The 25079-nt window shown below is 50.3% G+C and overlaps 2 protein-coding genes and 1 long non-coding RNA gene across 4 annotated transcripts in view; 1 reads left to right on the top strand and 2 right to left on the bottom strand.

The window, feature by feature from the left end:
- Positions 1-44: 44 nt before the first annotated feature.
- ANKRD2 (ankyrin repeat domain 2) lies at positions 45-9769 on the bottom strand. Its single transcript, XM_025466796.3, is given in 10 exon segments — positions 45-366; positions 1361-1459; positions 1566-1664; positions 2689-2787; positions 3112-3210; positions 4897-5004; positions 5124-5282; positions 6053-6154; positions 9586-9678; positions 9680-9769. Coding segments are annotated over 10 exon segments (1083 nt in total). The 5' UTR covers positions 9755-9769; the 3' UTR covers positions 45-216.
- On the top strand, positions 5153-6570 carry LOC118352617 (uncharacterized). Its single transcript, XR_004809998.2, has 2 exons — positions 5153-5292; positions 6069-6570. It is a non-coding gene; the product is annotated as an uncharacterized LOC118352617 (long non-coding RNA).
- A 1477-nt stretch (positions 9770-11246) lies between the features above and the next one.
- Positions 11247-25079, bottom strand: part of UBTD1 (ubiquitin domain containing 1) — a 55752-nt gene continuing 41919 nt past the window's right edge. For both annotated transcript variants that reach the window (XM_025466801.3, XM_025466803.3), the window contains 2 exons: positions 13652-13879; positions 11247-12364 (listed from right to left, as the gene is read on the bottom strand). In XM_025466801.3, the coding sequence (XP_025322586.1) occupies positions 11979-12364; positions 13652-13879 (614 nt within the window). In that variant the 3' untranslated portion in view covers positions 11247-11978. The remainder of the gene's footprint in view (positions 12365-13651; positions 13880-25079) is intronic.

Genomic DNA, 25079 nt, shown 5'->3' with positions numbered 1-25079 from the left:
ACATTTCAGACACAAACAGAAACCAACAGGACCAATTGCAAAAATGACTTAAAAAATTTTTTTTATTATTATTGTTTTTTAATTGCGGTAGCTTGTGGGTGTCCCGGGTCGTACACGGAGGAATGGCAGCGTCCTCAGCTCTGGGGCCGTTCTTATGACCCCCCTGGCTGCACGCAGGGCGACAGCCCGGGTGCCCAGCTGGCCTGGGGCATATGTTTACTGGGCCGGTACAGGTTGGGGGGTCTCCTGTGCACTCTCGACAGGACCCTGCAACCCGTTCTGCTCTGCTCCTGGCTCCGGATGCTCCAGGGCCTGCCGGGTATCCGCTTGCCACAGCTGCACCAGGTCCGTGGGCGTCTTTCCTGCCTGGGGGAACCAGGAGATCTGATCACTGTTCAGAAGTTTGTACCGGGACATTCCCTCATCTATACCAGGGGTTCCAAACAGGGGCAAATATCTAGAGATGTCTATGGTTGTCACCATCAGGGAAGTGGGAATTACTGGCAATTAGTGAATAGAGGCCAGGGATGCTGCTTAAACATCCTATAATGCACAAGATAAACAGTTGTCCAGGGATCCCTGGGTGGTGCAGTGGTTTAGCGCCTGCCTTTGGCCCAGGGCGCGATCCTGGAGACCCGGGATCGAATCCCACATTGGGCTCCCAGTGCATGGAGCCTGCTTCTCCCTCTGCCTACTGCCTTTCTCTCTCTCTCTCTCTGTGACTATTATAAATAAATAAAAATTAAAAAAAAAAAAAAAAAAAAAAAACAGTTGTCCAGCCCCAAATGTCAATAATGTCCTGGTTGAGAAACCCCTACTCACATCCTCCCCGTATCTTCCTGACTTTCCTATTATCCCTTAGGATAATATCCCTCTTTCTTGAGTCAGGGGGACCCTCCCATTCCCCTCTCTTTTGTGATTTCTCTGGGCCCCCAAGAAGAGCTTGGACTAGGGGCGTAGGACCCTTAGAGAACTCCAGGCCCACACCATGTGCTAGGTAGGAGTGGTCATGCCAACTAAGCACTTAGATTCCTTCCAGCTATGTTCCTCCATGATTATGGCCTTCCTGGGCCTGGACATTAGAACCCCCTTTGAACTACTTGGGGGCCTTTGGGAAGTCCTCTTACTGCCCTTTAAGGCTGTTTCTCTGCACTTGCACTCTGGACAGAGATAAACATCAAAAGAGCTGAGGAGGTGTGTGGGCCTCAAGTTCCCAGGAGGCCCAGAGAGACCTCCACTATGAATGTGCTCCAAGGGCAGGCTGAGTCTTGCTCAGTTTTCTCTGTCCTCTGAGTGCCTAGTACAGAGCCTTGGGAAGGGATACACACTAATTACTGAATCAGGGAATGAATGAACTTACTAGGTTCTTGGTCATCATGTCAGCCCCATGCAGGAGTAGCAGTTTGATGATTTTGTAGCGGTTGAGCCTCACAGCGTCATGCAGAGCACTGTCTCCTTCCTAGAGCCAGTGTGACACTCAGTATGGCCCCTGGGGGCATGTGGGAGCCCTCAGGCTGCCTGCACCCCCATGATGTGGCTAAGCAGAAGGGAAGCTGGACACTCACTCTGTCTTTGGCATTGATGTCCAGGCCCAGGGATAGAAAATGCTGCACAATCTCCACATGCCCTGTTCGGACTGCCACGTGCAGGGGGGTACTCAGCAACTGTGTGGGGAGGAAGTGAGAACTGCTGGCTGAAGGGGCCTAGACTGTGGTACTCCAGCCTAATCCCTTCCTCAAGTCCTAATGCCAAGGCCTGAGCCCTGCAAAGACTAAGACTGCTACCATTTCCACCATCCTCCTATCCAGTGGTCAACTCGGAAGCATTACATGCCATGTCCTCTGGGAGGCCTTCTATGGTTCCCCTCTCACCCAGCTGTGAGCAGCTGTTCACTCCTCTGCCCTTCTTTTAATAATTATAATAGATGTCATTTACTCAGAAGTAACCATGTGACGGGCATGGCAAAAGCTGACAAAACATCAGCCTTATGCTGAATAAATAATTTACATACATTTTCCCATCTAATTATATAAGAATTCTGTAAGATGTTTGACAGATAAGCAACAGAGGCTCAGAAGCTGTCACTTGTTCAAGGTTACACACAAAGGAATGAATGAATAGAAAAATGGTGGATGGGGTGCCTGGAGGGCTCAGTCGTTTAAGCATCTGCCTTTGGCTCAGGTCATGATCCCAGGGTTCTGGGATCGAGTCCCACATTGGGCTCCCTGGTCAGTGGGGCATCTGCTTCTCCTTCTCCCTCTGCCCCACCCCCTAGCTTGTACTCTCTCTCTGTCTCTCTCAAATGAATAAATAAATCTTAAAAAAAAAAAAAAAGGAAAAATGGCAGATGAATAAACAAGTGAACAGATGAGTGGATGGCTGGATGGACAGATAGATAAAGATGATGAAGGATTGCATGGATGAACAAATCCCACATCTTTTGGGTGATCCCAAAGCTACCTAAATTATGGATTTCTTCTCTTCACCTCTCCTCTGTCCTTCCTGCTCCCACCCCTGATGGCAGTCCCCAAGGTCCTACAGGGGATGGTAAGGAGCCCTCCCTGGTTTCTGTAACCATTCTAGAAATCAGTCTAACTCACTACCTTCCTGCTTCCAGGGCTTTTCTGTTCTCTGCCCTTTGCCCTCCCTCTCCAACCACTCTAATATCTGTGAGTGTTACTGCCTCACCTTATCCCTGATGTTGGTGTCTGCTCCTCGGCTTTGCAGGAGTTTTACCACCTCCAAGTGGCCCCCGCGGCAGGCCCAGTGCATGGCTGTGCAGTCCAGCTAGAAGAGATGGGGCTTTAGGGGAGAAAATGCCTAGGGAAAAGGACCCCAACCAATAGGGTGGGAGGAATCAGGGGAAAGGGGGCAGGGCAGGAGCAGGGGCACCCCTGTGCCTAGGCAATGGACTTGGCAGAGCAGGAGAACCCTCAGGTCCAAGCCAGGTTTATGGAGGATGGCCCCAGGCCATATAACCCACTGGAACTTGGGGCTGGCCCGGAGGAAGCCTGGGTGTGTCCCAGGTTGCCACAAGTTTGCAGGGAGAGGGGGTCTACTGGTTCTGGGCCCACCTCCTACCTCCCACCCAACACCTGCTCTCTTGCTCACCCGATCCTGGAAGTCCACAGTGGCCCCACTCTCCAGAAGCTTCTCCAGGATCTCCATGTGACCTTCCAGGGAAGCTCGATGAAGCGCTGTCCGGCGGAACTGTCCCGAGAGCAACTGTCAGGGCCTGATCTCTGGCCTCAGGCTGAGACCCAGGCCTTACCTCTTTTCCATTCTGATCCCTGTGCTGGGTGCCCATAGCTTCCATGTTCTGGCAGCTCCTTCATGTTCTATTCAGACCAGCCTGGGAGCCCTCTTATGCCCTGGGAACTCTTACTTTACTGTCCCCCACCCCAGGCACATCAAGCTAGATCTTGACACAGGCTGTTCCCTCTGCTGGGAATGCCCCTTTTGCCCTCACTTCATATGACTGCTTGATGAATTCTTGCTCCTCCTTCAAGAAGCAGGGCAGTTCAAGTGCCATTATCTTGAAATCTCTAGGCCAAGCCTGCCCCCAGGGGACCCAGAGAAGCTTCTACAATGAGGGATCCCTGGGTGGCGCAGCGGTTTGGCGCCTGCCTTTGGCCCAGGGCGCGATCCTGGAGACCCAGGATCGAATCCCACGTCGGGCTCCCTGCATGGAGCCTGCTTCTCCCTCTGCCTGTGTCTCTGCCTCTCTCTCTCTGTGACTATCATAAATAAATAAAAATTAAAAAATAAATAAATAAAAAAAAAAGAAGCTTCTACAATGAGAGGGTGTTGGAAGGCAGGCCAAGTCTTACTAGACTTTGTTTCCTTTGAGTGCCTAGCCCAGAACCAGAATGGAGAGGTCCATACCCATGACTAATTCAAGAAAAGAATGAACTTCAGCTTTTTTTTTTTTTTTTTTTGTCTCTTGAAAAACTCAGGCCATGAGGCATATCTTCCCGTAGTAGTCTAAAGATCTGGTTATGTGCCAGTCTCCCTCTACTCCCAACCCTGGTCTTTCCTTTTTTGTACTTGCCAGCACCTGGCAGGGTGCTCAGAGATGGAAGGTGTTTAGAAAGATTGAGAGGAGTGAGACTCATTGAATGGAAAGGCCATGTAGTCTGAGTCCATATGATGCAGGCTGAAGGTGACCAGTAAATTGCTTAATCCTGGGATAGGAGTATGAAAGAGCACCCTGCCAAGTGTGAAAGAGGCAGTACCAGAGAAAACAAAAAAGTGTGAAGGGTGACAGAAATGTTTTGAAAATCATGGTGATGGTTGCATGCCATGGTAAATATAATTAATGCCACTGCTATGTACACTTAAAATGGCTAAAGTGGCATTATATGTATTTTGCCACAATAAAATAGTAAGTTTTAAAAGGAAGTGTATTATACAATGCAACATAAAAAATAGTATCATATCCTAGCATGTGCTTTATAGTTTTTTCCTTCATTCAGTAAATGTTAATTGAGGCATTAATGTTCCATTTAATCCCCATGACGTGCTCTGAGGGAAGCAGGACATTTTACAGAGGAGGAAACTGAGGCACAGCTAGCTGAAGGTCACATAGGTAGGGAATGATAAGAGAGGGTATTCGAGCCCCAAATTCTTGGTTTGGGCTCCTTTTATTTAATTCCATTCCTCTTTCTTCCCTAAAAGACCACATGACATTTATTACCCTGTAGGTAGTTCAAGTTGAAAAAGGCCGAAGGACATAGTAGATAAATTCCTGCACAGGCAAGGGGATATCCCAGCTCTTCTAAGGGCCCTCCTCCCAAAGGACACCCAATGCCTGTTCTCAAACAGGCCCACAAGTGGTTGGAGTGGGGGCGGCAACTCTGAAAGGGAGGCAGGAACAGGTGCAGGTAGGAATATCACCTGATCACAGGTGTCCGGGGAACCCCCATCAGCCAGGAACTTCTCAATGACCTTCATTTTCCCCTCCACTGCCGCTTTCAGGAATGTCTCTTCCTCCACGGGGCCAGTCTGGAAAACATGAATCCAGTCACAGACGGCTGCCCTGCAGTGATCAGAGGCCCTCCTGGCCTTCCTGCACCCCCCGCCCCACCGCTTGCTGACACAGGTGTCCTCCCCAAGACCCTTACGATCTCCTCGGGCTCTGGAGGTGGCTCCTGGGCGGTGGCCAGTGCTTCCCGCTTCTTCTGCTTCCGTTTTTTCCGCAGCTCGATGAGGTTCTGGATCCCGCCCACGTCGATGATCTCCCGCCGAAGATCTAAGGATGTCTTGCGCACTCGCTCTTGGCCCTGCATGGAGGTGGCTCATCAAACCCCACGCTGGGGCCTTGGGGCCCCTGAGCTAAGCTGGGGGAGGAGGATAGGGAGAGCTGCTCAGGAGAGAGAGAATCCAAGTCTAGCTCTCCTGCCCAGGACCAGGAGAAGCAGATGCGACCCTGACACAGACGGCTCGGATCAGGGGACAAGGGGAGATTTAAGGGTCCCAGCTTTGAGCCTTCACATAGGTGAAGGGTAGGATGAGGGAATCTCAGAGGTAACCTTCAGCCCAGGCCTTAAGAATGGAATCTGAATCCCCAGCTTTCCATGCAGTTTCACCTGTGTGTGTGTGGTGTGATCATAAAAGCAACACAGAAACAAAATGTATGAAGAGAAAGCCCTCCTCCCAGAGTTAACTTCTATTGCGGCTTGGTTGATGACCTTCAGATAAGCATCCTATGGGATCATCCTCCACAACAGTGCTCTGGAAACTCTACTTTCCTCTTACCTCTCCAATTAGCACATACAATGTCCCTGAGGCCCTTGACACCAGCATGGTGCCTTGCTGTATTGCTACCCCATCAGTTGGGGCTTCCAAAGTGAATCAATCCCCTGGGATCTTATACACGTGCAGATTCCGACTCAGCAGGTCTGGGGTGGGGCCGAGATTCTGTAAGGCTAGCGTGCTCCCTGGGGGCGTGGGGGGGCTGAGATGATGGTTCTCATATAACACTAGAGGGAGCAAAGCCATAGCTGCCTGTCCTGTCCCCTGAGCACAGAGGTTGGGTTCTTCTCACACTTACCTTAACCTTTTGTAAGGCCAGACTCGGAGCCCCTTGGTGCTTCTCATCCTCCAACACCAGCATGTCCATGGGCAGCTTCTGCTGGGCGTTTCCTCGGAGTTTCTGGTGAGCCAAACAGAGGAGGTGCTCCAGGACCTGCCTACAGCACCCATGGAGGCAGGTAGCCTCTCTCCCAACCCACTCCAAGGAGATCGCAAGGACCTTCTACTGTGTGACCTCAGAGCCCTTCTGAGCCCCACTTCTGATGGGTCCTGGAGAGTCCCTGGCCAGAACCAAGCTCATGGTTCCCCAACTCACCCCAACGCCAATGTCAGTTCAAATACCTTTCCACTGATGGCCGCATTACCTGGCAGAAAAGGGAAGGGCTTCTCAGGCCTCAGCAAAACAAATTTAAGGACTGCCAGAATGCGTGTTCATGAAATTAAATATATTCACTTTTCAAAGCACCCAGATGATGGTGGTGGTGATGATGATGATGATGATTTCTTTGTTGCCATTAAAAATTTGCATTGATGAAATGATTATGGTAAGAGTTTATAGTTATATAGTCACATGTCAGTACAAAAATTTGGCAACTCTCTGTCAGATACCAACGTTTTTTCCTCAGATTTTACTGCTCCATGAAATGCTGGAGCTGGAAACTTGTTGTCAGGAAATCTGAGGGATGGAAGCCACAGCTACCTAGCCTTCAGTTTGAAGGGACTCTTAGCATTCACCTTATCCTTATTGTAATTATATGGGTGAAACTCCTTCCAAGTCTCCTCTCCATTTGTAGTTTTGACTTGTCTGGACCACTTCCTCGTGGCCTCCTCCTCTGTTTTAAAGGAAATCACTTTTTGTGAAGCTCTGGCACCCTATTTCTGAAGGCCCTGTGTGCTGGGAATTCTCACTCAGAGTAAAGCTTGAAGAGCCCAGATGGCAGCTGGGGACGAATGGCCGGCCACCTTTACAGAGTTCTCAGCTGCCTTTTGCATTTACCACTGAGCTCTAGTGTTCTATTCCAATTTTGTTTTGAGGGCTGGTTCCCCAGGTCATTATTTGGGAGGTTCTGTTGCCCACTGGCTGCTCCCTTTTGTGTTGGGCTTAAATGGTTTGAGGTATCCCCAGTGCTGGCCTCACCTGGAACAATGCATCTTCTTCCTGGAACAAGGATGACCTTGGGCTGCTGCTACTACTGCATGTGGGACCCTGGCTGGGTTCCTCATGGAGCATCCAGGAGGTGGGCTTGGGTCATAATTGTCTTGGTAACCCTAGCACCTATGACAGGGCCTAGCGTACGGCAGGTGCTCAGTGAATGTTTGGAGAATAAATGAGTGAATGAGTGAATGGATCATGACAGGGGGCGCTCAGCATCTCTGCCTACCCCTAAGTCTTCAGTGATGAGTCCTAGTATGCTCCCACAACAGAGCCCAAACCAGGGGCTTCCGGACTCTCCTTCGCCTCCCATGCCAAGAAGGGGGAACAGGCTGGACAAAGGCTCCCTTCTGAGAACCCTGCTGGACTGGGGCCTGGTGGGAACAACTAGCTCTCATGCTCGTTAATACCTTACCCAGACTCTGTGGTCCCTTGCTTCAGCTTTGTCTTTGTGAGCTGACATACAGTAAGTATTCAATAAATGCTTACTGGATTGGGTGTTAGTTGGTAAAACACAACAAAACAAACTCCCACCTTACTTTGCAGATTTTTGTACAGATTAAATGAAAGAATGGCCATACAGTGCTTAGCGCAGTGCCGGGCATGTAGGAGGCACTTGGTGGGAAGACCGGCTCTGTGAGCACCCAGCGCCCTGACAGCCCTGCTGCTATATTTGTTAGGTGAATGAATGGATGAGGACTGGTCTGTGTCCCCTTGCTGAAGGCCTCTGTCCAGCGGCAGCACTCCAGAAATGGCCCAGCAGCATGACTCACCTGCCTGGCACCAGGGCAGAAGTCGCATTCTTGGAGATCCAGAGGTGCCCCAGCCCGGACTCAGCAGGTTCAGCCCCAGCTCTTCCCCCCAAAACTTGCCCCCCAACAGAGTCCTGCTCCTTCCCTCTTCCTCACCCCCATTCTGTCACTCCTTTTTTGAATGGATCCTACCTCCAAAGTGATTTGTTTCCTCCCTCCCATTCCTACTAGGGCCAGTCTTTCCTCTCCAACATGTCCTTCTCAGGCTGTCAGAGCTGCCTTCCTAAAATAGGTCAGATGGCACCACCCGCCCTCACTCAGCAGCACTTTGTGGCTCCCCATTGCCCACAGAATAAATCTCTTCCATGGCCCTCTCTGGTTTGTGTCCAGCCTTAGCCCCTACCTATTACCAGATTTTCTCAGAACAGGCCCACCGTCACCCACCCAAACTTCTGTGCCTATCTTTTCCTTCGCTCGGAATGCCCTCCCTCCCAGGTCTCCACTCACCAGCCTCAAAGGCCCCACTCAAATGCCGACGCGTTCCCAAGAGTCCTTAAGCACCCACAGTCAGAGTGACTCACCTACCCTATGTGCCCCTTCACTTCTGACTTAACAACTCTATTTCACCATTACTTCACTCTGCCTGTTTTTCTTTCTTTCTTTCTTTAAGATTTATTTATTTATTTATTTATTTATTTATTTATTTATTTATTTATTTATTTATTTAATTTGACAGAGAGAGAGGGAGAGAGCGCGCACAACCAGGGGGAGCAGCAGGCAGAGGGAGAGGGAGAAGCAGGCTCCCCACTGAGCAGGGAGCCCCATGTGGGCCTCCATCCCAGGACCCTGGGATTGTGACCTGAGCCAAAGGCAGATGTTTAACTGAGCCACCAAGGCGCCCCTCACTCTGCCTGTTTCTTAGTGGACTGTGCACCTGACAGGTGCTGGCTAAAACAAATGTAGGGCTGGTAAGGAGGTGGCAGGGGCTGGCCCTACTGATCCTCTTATTCCTCACAGCACCCAGCACTTGGTAGAGGAGACTCTAAGTCAGGTACTAATTTAAATAGAATGAAGAGTAGACAAGCCTGCACTCTCCTCTCCCCCACTTCTTTATCCCAGAGAAAATGCAGTTGCCCAGAGCTGCATGCTCCAAAGGCTTCCCCACATGCGGCTGGTAGTCTAGGGGAAACCCACGCTTCCTTTCCCAGCACCCCTTCCTCGCTCTGCTCCCAGTCTTTATCCTTCTTCAGGGACCATATGCTGGGAGTTTGTCCCATCTCAGCCTCCCACTTAGCTGCTGGGAGATCTCGGGGGCCCACACTCCCACATTCTCAGGCAGCACCCCAGCTGTCCTGCTTGGTGCAGGCTGGCCTGCCTCCACGAGGCCCAGCTGGGTGGCAGGATCTCAGGAGCCCAGCTTGCCTCACCCGCCCCACTGTCTCTCAGTTCTTGGGATGGAAGCTCCAGTCTCCCACTGCCAGCAACCCCCTCCACCAGGAGCACTGTTGGGCTGGAATGGAGCCATTGGGCCCCTGGGGACACTTGCCTTCCTTCCCACTGAAGATGTGGCAGCCAGGCTCTTGCTTCCCTTAACAATAGAGCTGGATCTCCTTAGAATCCCCTTGGGTCCCCACACCATACCCATACCTCATTCTCTTCCTCCTGCGCCAGCCGCTCTTCAATAAGTGCCGTGGCCCTCTGCACTGCCTCAGAGCCCTCCATGGTGCTGTCTGTAACCACCCTCTGCGGGCCACAGGGCTTCAGGGGCTTTATAAGCCAGAGCATCCACCCCCTCCCCGCTGGGCGCCTTTGCCATGAGCTCACCGGCCCAATTCTCCACCTGCCTCCCCCACCTGTCACCTTCACCCCAGGCAGCCCCAGCGAGCTAGGGGAAGCAGGGACAGTTTGCCCCCCAGCCTCACCCCCTGGCCTATTGGAGCTGAAGGGCCCAGTGTCCCAAAAGCAGAGCTGCAGGAAGGAGCTGCCCAGCCTCTGTCCTGAGTGCTTGGATCCAGTTGGGCCTTAGCCGCGGCAGCTGGACTGCACAAAGGACACACTGGCTGCCCCCAACCCTGATGGTAGTGCCACCTGCTGGACGCCTGGAAACTGCCTAACCAGTGCCAGTGAGGGGAACTGAAAGTCAACTGTGGGGCTGCGTCCCCAGCTATCCTGTGAACAGGCCCTGCTTGCTCGGGAATGGGGCAGACACTGCTATGTCTGGGCTGAAGTGCGAAGGTGGTGGGCAGGAGTAAGAGCAGGTGCCTCCCTCTTAGCCTGCAGCTCACGCAGGCCTTTGCCTCTCCAGGGTCCCGCAACGCCCCCTAGCGAGGCATCGCTGTATGTGGCTGCATGTCCATTAGCCTCTGACAAACCTTGACCCACCTGTCTGTCTCACGAAGCCTCTCCAAAAGTTAAAAAGTTCTTGCTTCAAGAAGGGTGTCAGGAAGCCACCTTAAAGCCACCAGAGTGCAGTGCTGAGCCCAGGTGACAGGGACACCAGCTCCTGATCCTTTCCTCCTGGTTTCCTTGTCAGGCCACCCTGACTGGGGTCTGGCCACGCTCGCTGAGAAGGAAAATACTCTCAATCGAGAAAAAGCAGACTTGAACTTGCTCAACTCCACACCTAGAATTGTGGGAGGGAGCCCTGGGTCGTCATGACCCAGGTTTAACGTGCCAATGAGCCACAGACGCCACAGCTCTGCAATTCTGTAATGCTCATGTGCCTCGTGTGGCTAAACCACCTTATCAGAGGTCCCCCTAGGATGATGATATGCACACTTTTCCCAAAGGAAGTCAGAACCTTTTTCTTTCTCGTTCCCTTGCTGGTAAGCTGACACATGCTAGTAGTCTAAATTTGTCTGAGATTTTCCTTTCACATCACCGAGGGTGCGGCACAGCATCTCCAGGATTTTGGCACACACCTCAAGTCCTGAGGGCCGGGCTCAGGGGCTGGAGCAGGCGGCCAGCCCCCTCCTGCTACGCGAGCAGACCAGCAGATTACTAAGGCCACCTTCCTGAGATGCTGCCTCTACTTTCAAAGCACTTTCGCATCTGTTATTCCATTTAATCCTCCCAGCAACTGAGGGAAGAGACAGGACAAGCAGCATCGTCTCTACATCAAGGATAAGCAAAGTGGGCTCAGGGATTAAGTGTTTCTTCTGAGGACCTGTAAGAGCACAGGGCTTGGGATACTAGTAATTCGAGGCTTCCCTGAATTCTCTGCTATGACCTGCTCCCACACCAGAACTGGCTCTGGGGCTCCACGGAGCTTCCGGGGAACGCAAAGTCAAAGCTTGGCAAGAGAGAAGGAAGGAGCAAAAGGCTTTATTGATAAATATGCAGATATGTCTGTACACAGGGACCTGTTGTGGGCCATGACCAGGCTGCAGACCCCCCCACCGCTTGGGTTACAGCCAGGAGATGGCCCTGTGCAGACCCCCGCCACAACAGCACAGCCGTCCAGCCACACGCCCACCTCATCTCTGCCAATTGTGCTGGGGGGCAGGGAGAGGCAGAGGCCGGCCTCGGGCTCCCTGCCCCTGGGGCTCACGAGCCATTCCCTCCCCTCCAGGGGACTGGCACCGGGCCCAGGGCAGAGTCAGGGAGTGGGGGGCAGGGGTAGGGGACAGCAGCTGCTTCAGACCCTGAGCAGAAAACCGGAGTGAGCACAGCCGGCAGCACCAGATGACAGACAGATCTGGGCTCCAGGGGCCTCCGGGCTGGCCCTTGTGGCTCGAGCCTGCTGCGGGAGAGAGGCAGGGTGGAAAGCCCCAGAGTGCCTTTTCTCTGACCAAGTTGGCAAAGCCTGTGTGTGGCAGCACTGCCTCCTGGGTGCGGGGCACTGGTGGCCCACAGTGCCCCTGGGAGGCAGGGTCCCTTCATGGCTTGCTCAGCAACCACACGGCAGGAGGCGCCCCTGAAGAAAGTAACAGCACTCGGAGGCAGCAGCAGGGTGGGGGGGGACCTAGTGCTCAGCCAGGAGGGCCTCTCAGCCCCACAGAGCCCTCCATGGCCTCTCTTCCCAGGGGTCCGCGGGCTCATCAGTCCTGGGGCGGCGGGGGCTGGTTGATGATGACCTGGATAACAAAATCTTTCTGGATCTTGGTTTCCTGGAGTCGCGTGCGGTCTGTGAGCAGCTTCCCGGAGAAGAACCACCGTTGCCAGGACGGCTCAATGCCCTCTTGGGTGTGCAGCTGCCTCTTCAGCTGCCCCACTGTGTCAGGCAGGCTGGCGCTGAGCCTCACGTCCTTGCCCGTGGAAAGGCGCACCTTCAGGGGGAACTCGCGGCGCACGCTGGGCGTGGGCTCTGGCGGCTCCAGGCTCTCCTCCTCAGTGTGCTCCAGCAGCAGGTTCACGGGCGGCGACAGGCAGTAGATGGGCAGCTGGTAGCGATTGCCCAGCTCGTCGTAGCATTCACAGAGGGTGCCTGTGTGAGGACCGGGCCAGTCAGAGTCTGCTTGGGACCCCCGGGACCCCCAACGTCGCTGTAATTTGGAGACAGGGGCCCATGTGGGAGTAATTAAGGTTAAATAAGCTCACGTTGGGGAGGAGCACCAATCCAATAGGATTAGTGTCTTTATAGGAAGAGACACCGAGGCACATTCTCTCCCCACCATGCGAGGACATAGCAAGCAGGTGGCCATCTACAAGCCAAGAAGAGAGCCCTCACCAAAAAACAAATCAGCTAGCACCTAGATCTTGGGCTTCCCAGCCTCCACAACTATGAGAAATAAATCTGTTGTTTAATAAGGTACCCAATCTGTGATATTTTGTAATAGCAACCCAAGCAAAGTAATACACCTGTTCTGGCCATCCCACAGTCCCCAAACCCACCCTACAGTCAGGTGTCTCTGGGACAGAGAGCTGGGAGTTCAAGGTAAAATCGGGAGGATGTGGGCTGGCATCTTGGCTTTACCAGGTACTGGCTTGTTCAATGCTGGCAAACTATGAAACGTTCCATTTGTTCATTCAACAAGTCTCTCCTGAACATATGGGCTTGGTGCTGGGGTTACAAAGGTGAATAGAAAGCACGGGCCCCGCTCTTCATGGCTTATCCCCTGGTGGGCCCCAGTTTCCTTCCTGTACTATGTATTGCATATAGTAGTATATTTATTGTGTCTTGAGCACCTACTAAGTGCTGGGACTTGGCTAAAGGATGTTTTGCATATCTTGCTGAGTCCTCAAAACCATCCTATGAGGTGGGTATCCCCACTTTACAGCTGTAAGTTCCTGAGACTTTAAAATCGAGAAGCTCCCTGCTCAGGGGCACACCACCAAAAACAGAGACATTTGTTACAACCCAGGTCTGTGATTCTAGACTTCCACTGTTATTCTCTACTTTACACGGCCCCATGAGGCTGTTATGAACTTAAATGTGATAATATAGTAGAAGCTTCTAGCTCAGTGTCCAACACATAACATCCAACAGAAGGTTAGTACCTCAGATGTTCTGTGATCCCAAAGTACCCTGAGCAACTCTATCTTGCTGTCATCTAGCTTGCTTTGATGTTGGCTGGTGTCTTTCTATCCCTTCACTACACGAGCAGGGACTGTGTCTCATTTTCGTTTGTGCCCCCACCCCTGGTCAGTAAGGGCTGCCTAAATGAACATGCAAATGCCACTCTGGCCACCTAGCAGCTTGGATAAAAACTCCCTATGTGTGGTTGGCCACTGGCTTTCTTCCACCCTGAGCAGCCTGGTGGCTCCCACTCACCATGAGGCAGGGTGATGCTGGCTCCGTCCAGGATGGCCTGAGCCAGCTCGTGGTCGTTGGCCTCAGCTGCATAGGCGGCGGCCTTGAGGGCGTCCCAGATCTCCTTGCGGCCCTCAAAGGCAGGTGCTGTGTCCCAGAACTCATCCCGTTTGCTCCGCAGCTGCCCGTCAGTCATGGGGTAGTCACTCTTCCACTTCAGTCGTTCCTTCTTCAGGGGCTCATTGCGCCCTGAGCAGGATGGAAGGGACAGGCTGAGCGCCTCTAAAGCCAGGCTGTGGTCAGCCCTCTCTCCCACCCCTTCCCTGCCAGCACCCCCCCTTCCCCCATCCCTCCCCTTCCCAGCAGTGGCTCCTAAATATTCAGGTCTTGGGGGCCTTTCTGGCATCAAGGAAGAGTCTGGAGACTGCACACACCCAGCCTGGGAACGTAAACTATTTTTGTCAACACTGCATATATTGCCTCTTTCCTTGATTATGAAGGAGTACACGTTCACTATTCTTAAAAATCTGGCAAAAATGTCAATGTGTGAGAATAATGGTGGTCATTCATAGGGCAGGGCAAGCACTTTAAACCCACTGCTGTTCATCTCGTACGCAATACCCAGCAGATGGGCAAACTGAGACCTGAAGAGCCTATCATTTGCCTGAGGCCACACGGGTAGGGATCTCACACAAGACTTTCTAAATGCTAAGCCCACCCTCTCACTGCTGTCTGTGCCATGCTGCCACTGGGGAAGAAATGACTCAAGAACTCTACTCTTGGGGATCCCTGGGTGGCTCAGCAGTTTAGCATCTGCCTTCGGCCCAGGGTGTGATCCTAGCGTCCCAGGATCGAGATCCACGTCAGGCTCCCTGTATAGAGCCTGCTTCTCCCTCTGCTGGTGTCTCTGCCTCTCTCTCTCTCCCCATCTCTCATGAATAAAAAAAAAGAAAAGAAAAGAAAAGAAAAGAAAAGAACTCCACTCTTCAGAAATAACCACCATTGACACGGAAACAGATTTCCTTTCCCCCATTTCTCTCAATATGGTTGAGTTCATATCATTTTTTAAAAAGACTTATTTATTTATTTGATAGAGATTGAGTGTGCACCTGCACGAGCAGGGGTGCAGGTGGGAAGGTGGGCAGAGGGAGAGAGCATCCCAGGCAAACTCCCTGCTGAGCACAGAGCCCAAAGCAGGGCTTGATCTTACCACCCTGAGGTCATGACCTGGGCTGAAATCACGTGTCAGAGGATGCTTAACCAACCACCCGGGTGCCCTAGCTAAGCTCAGACTATTACATTTATTTGTTTATATTCCTTGTTACAGAAAGGACTTCGCATTTTTTTTAATGCCAATATGTTTCTTTCTATACTTACATTACTGTCAATGTATATTCCCATGATTAAAACTTTTTTTTTTTTTTTTTTAATTTTTATTTATTTATGATAGTCACAGAGAGAGAGAGAGAGAGAGAGAGAGGCAGAGACACAGGCAGAGGGAGAAGCAGGCTCCATGCACCGGGAGCCCGACGTGGGATTCAATCCCGGGTCTCCAGGATCGCGCCCTGGGCCAAAGGCAGGCGCCAAACCGCTGCGCCACCCAGGGATCCCTATATTCCCATGATTAAACACGATAAACTGCAATGTCTGTCATTAATGAATTGTCTACCACATAGTTACAAAAAATATTTTTTTGAAAAAACCATAAGCAGGCAACCAAAAAACCCCTGTGGCATCTGAAGATGAAAACAATTCTGCTAAATGTCATTTTTCTTGTTACGTGGCCCCAAATGACTTCCAAGACAAGTTAAGATGGAGGCCAGAAACATCTCTCAAAGGCTCTATGAGGCTCAGTCCTTTCAAAGCTGAACGCAGAATTTGCCACAGGAGAAAGGTCTCAAGCCCTCAGCTCCCCCTAGAATTCAGATTCGACAGGCAAGAGGCAGAACCAAAGCTGAGGTCAGCCCCAAGGCTGCCTTGTCTGGATGGGGCAGGAGAGGGGGCTCCTCAGGGGAACACAATGACATCCACTGCCTACCAATTGTGGGAAAGAACACCCTGCAAGCACTGTACTTATATACATTGTCCCATTTTAGCTTCGCAATTAGCCTTAGGCCCTAAAGGTTTATAGTTTCCCCCAGATGATGGGACAGGCAGAGAGATCAAATGACTCGCCTGAGGTCACACAGTAAGTGAAAGAGTGAGGTCCCACCTTAGATCAAGACAGAATCCACAGTGGACCTCCTGCAGGTTTGCCACCAGTGCAGGCAGCAAACTCTCAAAGTCAGACATTTAATTTAAAGGGCTCCTGGGTTAGCAGAAAGAAATGCAAATCCTCTTTGTGGGAAAACAACTTTAAACCAGGCCTCAAAGAATTCCCAGGATAAAGTTCCAAGGAAAATAAATGATAAGGTCAGAGTTGTTTTTTTTTTTTTTTTTTTAAGCACAACATACAAGGAAACCGGCAGTATGAGCCAGAGCCAGAAAAAACAGCAGACGGAAGAATCAGACGGACAAAGATTTCAGATATGGGGTTTATCAGACACAGATTACAAAATACCAAGTTTAAGAAATAAGTGAGTCTTAACAATATGAACAAGGAAAAAATAGATTTATAAAAAATGACCAAGGAGAAATTAAAAGAACCATACAGGACTTCTAAAAATGAAAAACATACTAACCGAAACTTAAAGGGTCTAACTTTGGGGCACCTGGGTGGCTCAGTCCATTGAGAGTCTGCCTTGGGCTCGGGTCATGATCCCAGAGTCCTGGGATGAATGAAGCCTTGCATCAAGCTCCCTGCTGGGTGGGGAGCCTACTTCTCACTCTCCTCCCTGCTCTTGCTCTCTTTCACCAGCTCTGTCTCTCTCTCTTAAATAAATAAACAAAATCTTGGGGAGAAAAAAAAGGGTCTAACATTTTAAGTCAGAATTTCCAGAAGGATACAACAGTTAGAAGGGGGCGAAACAATATTCAAAGAGATCATAAAAATGTCTATTTTCCTCTAAACTGACCTATAGATTTAATGCAATTTCACTAAGATTCCTAACTGGGAAGCTTTTTTCCTCTCCCCTCCAGGAACTTGGCAAGTCTAAAGTTTATATAGAAGAACAAAACCACCCCAGAGCAGGATGAGTGGGAGAACCTGCACTACCATTACCAACACGGATTATAAAGCTATAGTGAGTGCAGTCCTAGAACAGGGACAGATAAATGGGCTGATGGCACAGAACAGAGAGCCCAGAAATAGACCCAGCATATACAGAAACATGACTAAAATGAGCAGGAACATTGCAGATGGTGTGTGCATGTAAGATGGACGTGAAATATATATATATATACACACACACTGGCCTCTGCCCCTGGTTTCTGATAATATTTGGTCTTTGATCTGGTTCCTGATACACAGCTACTAAAACTCTTATAATTTCCTGAGTGATAGGGATGTCTGATATAGAGTTCCCAAACCCCTTGGAACTTCCTGGGTGATTCAAGTGTCTTTCATTCTAATGAGGTGGCTCTTGGTGGGCTCTAAGAAAAGCTTGGAACTTTTAGCCCTGTCCCCCATTCTCTGGTTAGGAGAGAGGAACTGTAAACTGAGTTAATAACTGGTCATACCTATGTGATGAAACCTCCACAAAAATCCCCAAAGTATGAGGCTTGGAGAGCTTCCAGGTTGGTAAGCATATCCATGTGCTGGAAGGGTAGCACACCCCAAGTCTGGGACAAAAGCTCCTGTGCTTGGGACACTTTCAAATGTCCCCTCATAGGATCTCTTCATCTGGCTATTTATTTGTATCCTTTAAAATGTCCTTTGTAATAAATCAGCAATAGTAAGTAAACTGTTTTCCTAGGTATTGTTGAGCTACTCTAGCAGATTACTGAACCCAAGGGGAGGTCATGGGAACCTCTGATTTGTAGCCAAGTTGGACAGAAGTTGTGGGTAACCTGGGTACTCACTACTCGAAACTGGAAGCTGGGGCAGTCTTGGGGCATGAACCCTTAACACGTGCACTAATTCCAGGTGGCATCAGAATTGAATAGAATTGTAGGATACCAGTTAGCATCCACAGAAAATTGGGAGAATTGGTGTGGGAAAAATACCCATAAAACTGGCGTCAGAAGCATTCTGTGTGATCAGTAGAGGAGAAACACAGGAGGTTTTTCTTTTTTTTTTTCTTTTTTTTAAATGGTTTTATTTATTTATTTGAGGTAGAGAGAGAGAGAGAGAGAGCATGAGCGAGTGGGGGAGGGGCAGAGGGAGAAGCAGGCTCTCTGCTGAGCAGGGAGCCTGACACAGGGCTTGATTCCAGGACCCTGAGATCATGACCTGAGCTGAAGGCAGATGCTTAACTGACTGAGCTACCCAGGCGCCTCAAAATTTTTCTTCACAAGGGACTACTGATAAATGCTGTTAGGGCTACAGGCTCTCCATATAGGAAAACACAAAACAGAATCCTTACCTCACACCAGCCACAAATATTAAAACCAGATCAATCAGGGGCTTAAGCGTGGAAGAGAAAGGACACAGTGGGGAGACAGATTATAGTTCTGTCTGGATGTTTTCTGTGAAAGTTTGGTCCAGAGGGTTGTTTTGTTTTTAATTTTTTAATTTTTTAATTTTTTATTTTTTAATTTATTTATGATAGTCACTCAGAGAGAGAGAGAGAGGCAGAGACACAGGCAGAGGGAGAAGCAGGCTCCATGCACCCGGAGCCCGACGTGGGATTCGATCCCGGGTCTCCAGGATCGTGCCCTGGGCCAAAGGCAGGCGCCAAACCGCTGCGCCACCCAGGGATCCCTCAGAGGGGTTTTTTAACTGGATCAAAGAAATAGCTCTGCTTCATGATTTCTGACCCCTTCTCTCTCTGGTCCTTTAGCAATAACTCTGATCAACCAGGGTTCACAGTCATTAAGTGACACCCTCAGGGACCTGTGGGCCATGTGGGGCTTCTGCCCCTCCACTCGGTGACTTGTCTTTTTCTTTTTTTTTTTTTAAGATTTTATTTATTTATTCATGAAAGACAGAGAGAGAGGCAGAGACACAAGCAGAGGGAGAAGCAGGCTCCATGCAGGGAGCCTGATGTGGGACTCGATCCCTGGACCGCAGGATCACGCCCTGGGCCAAAGGCAGTTGCTCAACAGCTGAGCCACCCAGACGTCTCAAACTTCTTGAGCTGATTTCTATAGTTTTCCTGTCTCCTTCCTCTTGGCCAGATGTCACTTCTTACTAGTCCCTGCCTACCTGTGGCTCCTATAGGTAGAGGTCAGGCCCAGCTAATGGGCTCCTAATCTGCTGAGGTTGAGAAAGCCTGTCAGTACTTTTGAAATCGAGAGCATCCAGTTTTAAGAAAGAGGCTTCCCAAAGAAGAAAGAGACTAAGCTTCAGGGCATCTGTTGTTCCTGCTCAGAACCCCCTAACTTCTGTCCCATTAAGTGGTTAGGTTTTGGCTCTATTCCTGACAATTGAGGTTGGACTGTGACCTCAGGACTCCTAAGGTATAACCACGTACACATGCCTCTCACTGTCTCCTAAGCTAAAAATATCCCCTTTTCAAAGTCATCACCTGAGGGATCCTTTGCACACATATCTGGCTTTCAGAGTCCCCTCCCCTGCACGTGGACAGCAGAATGCTTTCCAGTTATCACAGACCCACCCACAAATGGGACACAATGCAAGTGTGCATCCGCAAATATTAACAGCACCTGCAATCACCCAGAATGCAATGGTTTAAAAATTCCTCATCTTATATGCTGGCCCTTTCAGGTGGAAGACACTAGAAAATATCAGAATGGAGTGGGGGTGGTGCGGGGAATAGGGAAGGTTGATATAAGGAAAGGGTACAGGAGCCAAGTTGTCTTTGCAGCCATCATGGCACTTCAGAGCCAGCAGAGGGCAGCCGCAGCACCTCTGGGCCAGGTGCTGGCTCCCTCCAACACTGAGTCAAATACAGCATAAAAATATCCAGCAAAACTCTCCAGACCGGAGGCAAGCATGTGTAACAGACATGCCAAAATGTCTGGATCCCTACAGTCTGATGCTTATAATTTAGGCAAAGATACAGACAAAAACCGAAAAAGAAGGTTTTAATCCAAACATAAAAGCAAACTGATGAATATTTTTAATTTCAGTTACTTAAAAAAAAAAAAAAAACAAAAAACAAACCACGATGTTTTATAGTTAGCTGAGTCAAAAACATTGGGCAGTAGAAAGGGTGTGAACACTCTCATATGCTGCACAAATTGGTACAAACTTTCTGGAGGGCATTTGGTATGGTACCAAAAAACTAAAAAATGTGCATTCTTTTGGCTCAGATATTCGGTTTCCAAGAATGTATGCTAAGAAAATAATTACAAGTATGTGGCGAAGGTTCATCTATGAAGCTGTTTAACTCAACACAATTTTAAACAGGGAAAGCTAGAAACAAACTAAATGTATGCCAGCAGGAGAAAGGCTAAATAAAATCTGTGCATCTGTGGCAGCCGCTCTGTAATGCTGACTAATGTGGAGAAATGTCCACAAAACAGTGAAAAAAGGTTATAGGACAGCAAGTGTTCTGTGCTCCAGCTCCTGTTTCTAAAAAAGTATGTGAAATTATATATATTAAAAAGAATGGAAGGATTCACACCAAAATGGTAACAGTGGTTAGAGCTGATTGGCAATGACTAGTGAAAAAAAGACTTTTTTGCTTATATTTTCCAAGTTTCCTAAAAGGCATTTATGACTTCGGTATAAGAATAATACAATGAAAGTTGTTAACAAAGAAAAAAGGGTATGTAAAGTTCCAGGGAGCAGCTACAGAAAAGTAGGAAGGGTTTGTGGAGCCGAGTGAGGGGTTTTTGGGAGTGGTGATGAGCTGCAAAGCCCAAGGGCCACAACCTCGAGGGTTTTAGTTACTGGCAGCTCTGGGTAACTGTCCAGGGGCAGAGCCGGTGCTGCTGGTTTCCACAGCAGGAGCATCTAGTGGCTTCTACTTATGTCTCTACCTGTCCTAAATAAGCTCCAGGTCAAAGACGGAGTAAAACAAATGGACCTTATCTTTAACGAAGACAGAAGAGAAATTTAAAAAACAACAAAAGATCGGGGAACCTGGGTGGCTCAGTCAGTTAAGTGTCTGCCTTTGGTTCAGGGCATGATCCTGGGGTTCTGGGACTGAGCCCTGTGTGGGGCTCTGAGCCCAGCAGGGAGCCTGCTTCTCCCTCTCCCTGCCACTCCCCCTTCTTGTCCTCTGTGTGTCAAATAAATAAATAAATAAATAAATGCTTTATTTTACTTATTTTTAAAAAGATTTTTAAAAAAGATTTTATTTATTCATGAGACACACCCAGAGAGAGAGAGGCAGAGACACAGGCAGAGGGAGAAGCAGGCTCCACGCAGGGAGCCCAATGTGGGACTGGATCCAGGGACTCCAGGATCATGACCTGAGCCAAAGGCAGACGTTCAACCGCTGAGCCACCAAGGCATCCCAAATAAAATCTTTAAAACAACAACAAACAACAAAAGATCATTCTGTAGTCAAAGTCCACACCAGCATGGGGAAGTACAAAACGCCCATGAAAACCACGACTTTCTGTGATAATGGTGGACAGGAAACAGCAAGATATCTGTGACTGAGCAGAGAATGTAGGTTTTTTGAGTACAGAGGCAGAGCTGGAGTCTCAGCGGGCTGTTCAACATACCACCTGTGTTAAGATCTCCTGAAGGCCTGGTTAGAAAGGCAGGCTCCAGGGTTTACTTCAGACCCACTGGACTCAGAAACATAGGGGCCGGTCTGGGGTATACACTTGATTCCAACAGAAGGACTCCACTTGTAAACACAGGAGAACAGAAGTGGAAGTGGCACACTCATCTACACCTTCATGTAAGTTAGTTTAATGGATCACCTCTGAAGTCACTGCTGAGCGCCAGACTTGGAGAGGCAAGAGGAGAGAGAGCAGAAGGGCACAGCGGTCTGGATTGGGGGAGGATAATGATGGTGGACCTGTGGTTTGGTCTCCATAATGAATGGTGTCTGGTGATACTACCCCCAAGGGAGGGCACTGTAAAGAGTTGGAGAGCACAACCAAAGGCCCTTTCCGATTTACCTGGAGCTGGTGTGTGTCTCTGAGCCTGGGTGTGTGTGCGCACTACTACCACCTGCTTCACACTGTTTAATTCAGAATGACGATGCCAAAGAGGGGAGTCTCGAGAACCTATCGAAGGACAGGTTCCTGGTGGCTTCCCTTTGAACACCCCATGGCCTCACAGCATGCTGGCCTGGTGCCAGTTCTCGACAAGTGTCTGCTGAGTTGAAAATGGAGCTGACAATCGCCTAGTGAATGGGGTCGGGAGCCTGGTGGAGGAATCACGGCTGAGAGCACCTGTGGGCAGGTGGGAGGGAACAGGAGAAAAGTCTACACGAGAGACAAGCTAGGCAGTCCCTCTGCCTCTTGGTATCATGCCTCAGGAGGTCTTCATTGTGGCTTTGGAGACTGGCACAACTGAGCCACTGGGAAGTGACACGACATCTGAGGCCAGCCAAGGGAACCAGAGATTTCCCAGGACAGGCAGTCCACCCAAGCCAGGAGACAGCCCTATTTATACCGTCAGCAATCCCCAAGCTCTATTCCACATGGTTACCAAGCTCCATCCCCAGACCCCTACTCTGGGGACAGAGCCCACGGTGTCTTCCCAGGAGTGCTGATTATGGGACAAGTCTGGGCTTGCTCTAGCTGGTGTGAGAGATGAGGCTCCAGGCAGGGACAAAGGCCTGCCTGTCCCAACATCTTGGGCTGCAAAGGCCCTTTGGTCAGGATGCAGACTGGAACATCTCTTCTTCCCCTCCCACCCTGGTAGGCACAGCTGGGATGCAGGGGGCTGGTGAGATGAGGCTGAAGTGTGGCACCTGGTGGAGGGGGTCATGGGTCAGAAAGAATAGCAGGCCCCAGAAGAAGGATCAGCCCAGCTGGGGAGGGGTGCAGGTGGGGGAAGTGGAGCCCAGGTAATCCCTTCAGGAAGCGTGGTATTTATAGTTAGACTTAGCCCAGGATGACCCTCAGAGCTGAGCCAGAGTAACCTTCGAAGGGAAAGTGCTGGCCCAGCTCTGGTAGCTGGGGCCTTCTTCCCCATCCCTCCCTCACACCCAGCTCCAGGGTTCAGGGAAGGGGAAGGGGTGGAGACAGTTGCTAAGTGACAAACCAGGCTTCCTAAACGGTATCACCCCCTGGGTCCTGTTGGTCCCAGGTGGTCCTGGGCAGGGCTGAAGGAATCAAGGCTTCTCTGGGAGCCCTGTACCAGGCTCTGTGGTGACGCTGGGCACAGGGCTACTGCAATTCTCTGTGATGATCCTGCTTGTCCTCCCCTGAGGCTGGGACCACCTCCAGGTTCTCTCTGGGGTCTGTGGGCCCACCCAGGGTCTGGCATGCAGCACTTCACAATAACTGTTTATCCAGTGAGTGAATGAAGTGAGCAAGGCAGTTTCGGAAAAGTAGGGGGAACTCAAGGGGGGAGAGGCAGGATCTGAGTTGGGGGAGCAGATGGAGCTGTCTGGAAGAAATTACTGTAAGTAGGAGAGTTAGGAAGAATGGGGGGAGGCATGGAGGGAATCCAGGAGGGAACAGACTAGTTCCTGAGGTATATACAGAAGAAACCCACTGGAGGAAGATGGGCTGGATGTCAGAAACCATGCCCAGCGAGGGCCTGGAACCTTCTTGGCAACTGGAGAGAGAAAAGTGCAGCCAAGAAAAATAAACCTGCCCAGAGGCCCCCTGCTGGGGCAGTGGGTGTGGACAAGGGGGCACACATAACTGTGGAGACAGTATACGCTTTCACCGTGCTTGCACACAACAGACACATTTACTGGGGTAAACTTAGGGGGAGCAGGGTCCATATCTACTCTCTGCCTCTTGCCTCTAGCCCAGGCCCCAGGCAGGGTGAAAGTTGCAGAGCCAGGCACTGACCAACTCTTCCCTTGACCTGAGCTGACTCCCACCAGGCATCCCCCCCCCCCCCCCATCCAGTTCCCTGGTAGAAAAGTTCTGGGCTGTCTGATCTCAACTACAAACAGAACTCCCAAATCCTCAGGATCTACTCTGGGATCTAACCTGCCATACAACCAACAGCTCTTTTTCTGAGGCCGGCTGGGATTCACAGGTAGAGTTAAACATCGAGTATTTGGGAAACCACTATACTTCTCCTTGTTTTAGGTTCATAGGAATTTAAAATAACCACCACTAGCCCCCACCCCTCACCCCCAGCCAGTTCCTTTCTTGTAGTGAATATATTCCTATCTTCACCACATATTGATGTTTGCTGCGGGTGCACCGAAGTCCTGGCCTGAACGTGAATGGTTCCAGGGCTACCAGCTCTAGAAGGGACCTTGATTACATGTGTTTTCTGGCAACCTAGATTATAGGTAATTATGACTTAAGAGACACATTCACAAACCTTCTCTCTCCAATGTGGCTACTCACTCACATGGGAGCTTCAGATACGGGGGCGGGGGTGTTGTTTCAGGGACTGACTGCCTTGTGAGAATGGGGAGGGCAACCTCACTATTCCAAACTCGGTGTTCCCATCTGCAGTCCTCCATCTCGTAGGACTGCTGTGAGGATCAGAGATCCTACTCTGCCCGATGCTTAAAAGGCAGTACTACTGTAATTAGCAATCATGCCAAGTCAATAATGCTTATTACCACTATGCAATTAAGAGAATGAAAGGTTACTACCTTCCCCCCCACCCATAAAGTTGCTGTGATTTTGAAAACTTTGAAAAATCCTGCTGCAGTGAATTCCTGGTCTCTACCTCATGGTGCAGGAGGACAGAGGGGTTAAATGAGGTTAAGTTTGACAGGGACAAAGAGCGGGCTCAACATGTGCCTGCTTCCCTGTGTGCCTGCATAGTAGAGGGTGAGCATTTTTCCTGGGGCAGAAGACGGAGGACTGTGGCTAAGAAATAAAACAGAAACTCTCCGGAGGTTGCTAGAAAGGTCTCTGGTATCTGGCCAGCTCCTCTTGCTACCTCAGGACTCCAGGGAAGAGAGACAGGTCATCTCTGCCACTGTGCTTTCCACAGCCCTGCTGTCAGGGAGAGTCCCCACGGGCTCGGCAGCCAGGTGCTTGGAGGCTGAACGGCACAGCCTGACTTCTGACACCGGAGACGCCCTCTCACTGGGTGTCAAGTGCATCAAGTACTTTACCAAGACACACGCCACTGTACCAGGGCAGGGCCCCAGAGCATGGCAGCATTCTGAAGCCAGGAGTGACCTCACAGTTGGTTAGTCTAGCCTCTTCATTTTTTTTAATTTTTTATTTATTTATGATAGGCACACAGTGAGAGAGAGGCAGAGACACAGGCAGAGGGAGAAGCAGGCTCCATGCACCGGGAGCCCGACGTGGGATTCGATCCCAGGTCTCCAGGATCGCGCCCTGGGCCAAAGGCAGGCGCTAAACCGCTGCGCCACCCAGGGAT

The sequence above is a fragment of the Canis lupus genome, chromosome 28 (genome assembly GCF_003254725.2).
Source record: "Canis lupus dingo isolate Sandy chromosome 28, ASM325472v2, whole genome shotgun sequence".
NCBI lineage: Eukaryota > Metazoa > Chordata > Mammalia > Carnivora > Canidae > Canis > Canis lupus.
This window is presented reverse-complemented; position numbering and strand designations above follow the sequence as displayed.